At 30.7% G+C, this 5,074-nt stretch overlaps 1 protein-coding gene across 2 annotated transcripts; it reads left to right on the top strand.

The window, feature by feature from the left end:
* Positions 1–686: 686 nt before the first annotated feature.
* On the top strand, positions 687–4,757 carry LOC144997140 (G protein alpha subunit 1). 2 transcript variants are annotated; one of them, XM_078956974.1, is made up of 14 exons: positions 687–833; positions 1,955–2,115; positions 2,270–2,342; positions 2,433–2,470; positions 2,579–2,668; positions 2,859–2,936; positions 3,002–3,109; positions 3,223–3,324; positions 3,407–3,462; positions 3,553–3,687; positions 3,785–3,878; positions 3,984–4,043; positions 4,139–4,218; positions 4,318–4,757. In XM_078956974.1, exons 2-14 carry the CDS (start codon positions 2,053–2,055, stop codon positions 4,493–4,495), a joined length of 1,155 nt encoding a protein of 384 aa, XP_078813100.1. In that variant the 5' UTR covers positions 687–833; positions 1,955–2,052; the 3' UTR covers positions 4,496–4,757. The 2 variants fall into 2 exon arrangements, with proteins under 2 accessions (XP_078813100.1, XP_078813101.1); XM_078956975.1 differs by having other exon boundaries at positions 697–882.
* Positions 4,758–5,074: the final 317 nt, after the last annotated feature.

The raw sequence follows: 5,074 nt of genomic DNA, 5'->3' as shown, positions 1-5,074 counted from the left end.
GATTCATAAAATATATAACGGACGCTTAAACTAATGGGATTTAACATTATACAAAAAAGTACAAATAATATTGTTTATATATATACTTAGCATATTCATAAGTGTAAAATTTAATAAGTACCAATTATGACATATTAAAAACAGAGAATAAAGCTTAAAATAGAAAGTAACAGTAACTTAATTTTCTATTTTAACATAATATCTCAACTTATTTTTTGATATTCTTTTATATATCATATATTCACTTACTGTTTGATATCATATTTAAAATTTTTTAACTCGGTTTTGACATCTTTGATATCCTTATTATTCAGTCAGATTCAGTTATTTAGGGTTGTATCTCAATGATTCAAATAAATCGGTAACTATTGACTGCTTCTTAAACTTATAACTTTTAAGAGAAATTAAATTGCTTCTTACCTTTTATGCTTACAAATATTACTAACCACTGATATTATTACAAGTGTCACGATTTCATATTTTTTTTAACCATCTCATTAAGAATATATTAGAAATATATAAATCAAATTAAATTTAATGGTGAAATGATAGATACATATAATGTTAGTGGATAATTAGAAGCAATTTAATTTCTCAAACTTTTAATTATTTTACCATTAGAAGAAAGAACTAATATTTAGCTTATAAATTTCATTTGCTTGGAGTGATTTCTACTACAACTATGGTCAAAGCTTTAACTTAACTATGGTTCCATAAAAACTCCACTTTGGGACTTCCAACCCTCTCTCTCTCTCTCTCTCTCTCTCAAGAACAGATCACTGTGAAGCTTCCTCTCTTTCATCTCTTTCGGTGGATCCTACAGTTTCATCTTGGTTAGCGTCTTTGCTTGCTAGATGCACTCTATGGACAGCTTGATTCTGTGTACAAATCGATTTTGTTAAGCTTGTTAAAGTTTAGGTTCTGTATGTTATTTTTTGTTGGCAATTGTTTGATTCCGCATTTTATTTGAAGCGCCGCTTTTAGTTGATGATTTCCGAAGGGAAATTTGTTCGTTTGTTAGCGTAATTATCGCTTTGAATGTATTTCTATGAACTTTATTTTCTAGACATTGGCATTGTTCTTCATACGGATATTAACATGATTTTGTTTTCTGGGGTTTTGCAGTCATCGTTGATGTGTTTACGCGTTTGTAGTTAGCTTTTCTCTTTAAGTTGTTTTAATTGAGTACTTCGTTTGGTAATCTGAATAATTTTTAGTTCGATGCAATAAAACCTGCGATTTCCTGATTTGAAGTACCTTTTTAACTTCCTTTCCTTTGCGACTGCTATAAAATTGAGTTCATCAGGTCTTTTTGCATTTCCTGCAACATGAGCAATCAATTGTATTACCTAACATTATAGGGAAAGAGTACTTCTTCCGTTTTGGCAAGAATTGAACTGTTTCTCTTTCACGAAATTTGAAAGTTTAATTACCTGCAATTTGCACCTGAGTATTTTGAGAGATGCTTGGTAGGAAATGGTTAGGAAAGAATGGAAGATTGGATTAAACTGGGGAACTCTTTTAAGATCCTTTATTTCCATTAACTTACATATGATTTGTTTCAATATAGATCCTAGAGGATGTTAAGAATAAGATTGATCCAAACTTGAAGTGTGAAATCCAACTAACCACTTGTCCATAAGTTAACAAAAAACATATGTTCATTATCCCTTTGTTTTTATATGGAAATGGAACTACTTTCTGTGTGCATTTTTATTTAATTAAAGAGTTCATAGTTGTATCCAAAGTTAAGTGAATCTTTTAAAAGAAAGAATTTGTAGATAATCACTCATCATAAATGATAGATTCTTCCATTATTACCACCCACTTCACAAGTTTCTCATTTTAGTAGCTAATTCGCGAATCATAGCAAAGAAACAAAAGATGCAAATTTTTTATATTTTGGATTCATTCATAAATCTTCAAATTATCGTTGACAAATGGTTGATTTCAGGTGAAGTTTGTATTCTAGAAGCATCATAATATTCAACAAACCTTCTGATGAAAAATGCAACTTGAATCTAAGTTGGTATAAAAACTGCAGTTAAGAACATGGGCTTACTCTGCAGTAGACACAAACGTGGTAATCAAGCTAACACTGAAGAAAATGTGCAGGTAGTGAATTTGCCCTTTCAACTGTAATATAACTGTTAGTGTCTGGAGTCACCCTGTCTCCATAAGGGCACTTTTGGAATTTTGAGAGACAATCTTGGACTCCACATATATGATTCCATTTGACAAAATTAATGTTATCGTTTTCACTTTCCAGGCTGCAGAAATAGAAAGGCGTATTGAGCAAGAAACAAAGGCAGAGAAACATATTCAGAAGCTTCTATTACTTGGTATAAATATAAATATAATAAACAAATAAGTGAAAGTACTACATTGCTATTTCTTGCATTTAATCCTATAATTCAATGATTTTTGTTAAGGTGCGGGAGAATCAGGGAAGTCTACTATTTTCAAACAGGTAGCATATCTTTAATCATTATGCAAATCTATTTATAAATATCATCTTTATTTTATAATTTTATATTTTAAAGTGTGGAGAAACCTTTTTTTTTTTTTTTTTTTGCAGATAAAACTACTGTTTCAAACTGGCTTTGATGAGAGAGAGCTTCAGAGCTACACCTCAGTCATCCATGCAAATGTCTATCAGACAATAAAAGTATGCAATACTTGAAAGGGTGTGTTTAGGTTTTATATTCCTTTGTTTTGACAAATTGTAAACAGAAACAGAAACAGAAACAGAAACACACGTGTTAAAAATTAAAAATTGCCTGAATCTTTGTGATGTCGAGATTTGAGAATACCTTGGTTATATTCCATTGATGTGAATTTTGACACGTGTTAAATAGATTTTACACGATGGGGCAAAAGAATTGGCTCTAAGTGAAGGAGACGCTTCAAAGTATGGCTTATCTGTTGACAATAAGGTACTTTGAAAAATCCCCAATTATATATAATAGGAAATTGGAGAATTAAACTTTTTGTGTAATAGGAAATCGGAGAGAAACTATCGGAAATTGGAGGGAGATTGGATTATCCACGTCTTACTGAAGAACTCGTTGAGGAGATTTTAAAGATATGGAAAGATCCAGCTATACAGGTATCTCTCAAACATTTAATACAGATAAATAATTGAATTGAAATGTAATCACTCATTCCATTCCATTCAATTCCAACAAAAAAACCCTAATTGTTACAATTTGTGCATTGTAGGAAACATATGCTCGTGGGAATGAACTTCAAGTTCCCGATTGTGCTGATTATTTCATGGAAAATCTGCAGAGATTATCAGATCCAAATTATATTCCTACCAAGGTATCTAACAAATCACATTATACAATTTTCACTGCTATAATTAAAGTTTAATTTATTTGTTAACGAGTTTATTTATGAGCAGGAGGATGTTCTCCATGCGCGTGTTCGTACAACCGGTGTTGTAGAAATCCAGTTCAGGTAAAAGACCAAAATACCCCCGTTATGATATTGTAAATGTAAATCCATTATTAATGTGATAAAATAAAAAAAACAAATGGACGAATGTAGCCCTGTTGGGGAGAACAAAAAAAGCGGGGAAGTATATAGACTTTTTGATGTCGGAGGCCAGAGAAACGAGCGAAGGAAGTGGATTCATTTATTTGAAGGTGTTACAGCTGTCATATTTTGCGCTGCTATTAGCGAGTAAGATTATTTTTATTATTATTATTATTATCTGACTTTGATATTTTTCAGCTACAAGGGCATTTACGTCTTTTTGTATTACATGACGGTTTTGTAGGTATGATCAAACGTTGTTTGAAGATGAAAACAGGAACAGAATGATGGAGACGAAAGAACTCTTTGAATGGGTCCTCAAACAAAAATGTTTCGAGGTAAAAAAAAAATATCAATATATGTTTTTCAGTGTTGAATTTTGATTCTGTCTTTTTGTTAGTATAACTCAAGGCAATATTAATTAATTAATAATGTATATGCAGAAAACGTCTTTCATGCTGTTTCTAAACAAGTTTGACATCTTCGAGAAAAAGGTTTCAAAAGTAAGTGGTACTTAAATAATAATGATTTTTATTTAAAAAAAAAAAAAAAAAAGAATTTTAATTTTTGGTCTGAGATTGTAGAGTTGATTTGTTAGGTGCCTCTGAACGTATGTGATTGGTTCAAAGATTATCAGCCAGTTTCAACGGGAAAGCAACAAGTTGAACATGCATATGAGTAAGCATTTATTTCAAGATTCTACTTTTATTTTTTTCTCAAAATCTATTTAATCCAATTATCCAAAAAGAATTTTTATTTTTTAAAATTTTTTGGTAGGTTTGTGAAGAAGAAATTTGAAGAGTTGTACTATCAGAACGTGACATGTGACCACCAGGATCGTGTGTTCAAGATCTACAGAACCACTGCTCTTGACCAGAAACTTGTGAAGAAAACATTCAAATTGGTAGATGAAACCCTAAGAAGGAGAAACCTCTTTGAAGCAGGCTTATTGTGACACATATCATCATTTTCAAAGCCTAAAAATGTCAATATTTCCATTTCATTTCATTTCACCAAAATTCTTTTTGACAATTAATCCGTATTATTATTATCATTATCATTGGTATTTCACAGGTTAAAGAAATATGGTTTCATTGGTTCGTTTTAGACCCAACCCTTTTTTCATGTATTACCTGGGATATTTTCACATATATTTCTCCATGTATGTAGCTTTCTTGGTAATATATAATATAAAATTGTCGGATTTTATAATTATATATACATCTCCTTTTAGGGTATTCACATTTTGGTTATTGTTATGTTCCTTTTAGTGTTGGTGTAGACATGTATGTATTTTTTTTATTGGTATAAACCCAGTAAACACATGGATAGAAGAGTGAAAAGGAGTTTATAACAATTTATTAGAAATTGGATATCAACGACAAGTTTGATCTTTTTATAATGTCAACTTTTGAGTTGTAGAGTCTGATAATGAGGTCCGTTGTATGCATAGAATCTCATACTTGGTAGTTTTGCAAATCATGTAAAAATTTGTGTTCTTGATTTTGATTGTGAACTTGTAGTATGATCTATA

Source organism: Lactuca saligna, chromosome 5, assembly GCF_052625555.1.
Source record: "Lactuca saligna cultivar CGN05327 chromosome 5, ASM5262555v1, whole genome shotgun sequence".
NCBI classification, from domain to species: Eukaryota; Viridiplantae; Streptophyta; class Magnoliopsida; order Asterales; family Asteraceae; genus Lactuca; species Lactuca saligna.
Note: the sequence above shows the minus strand (reverse complement) of the source record. Positions and strands in the feature narration are given on the sequence as shown.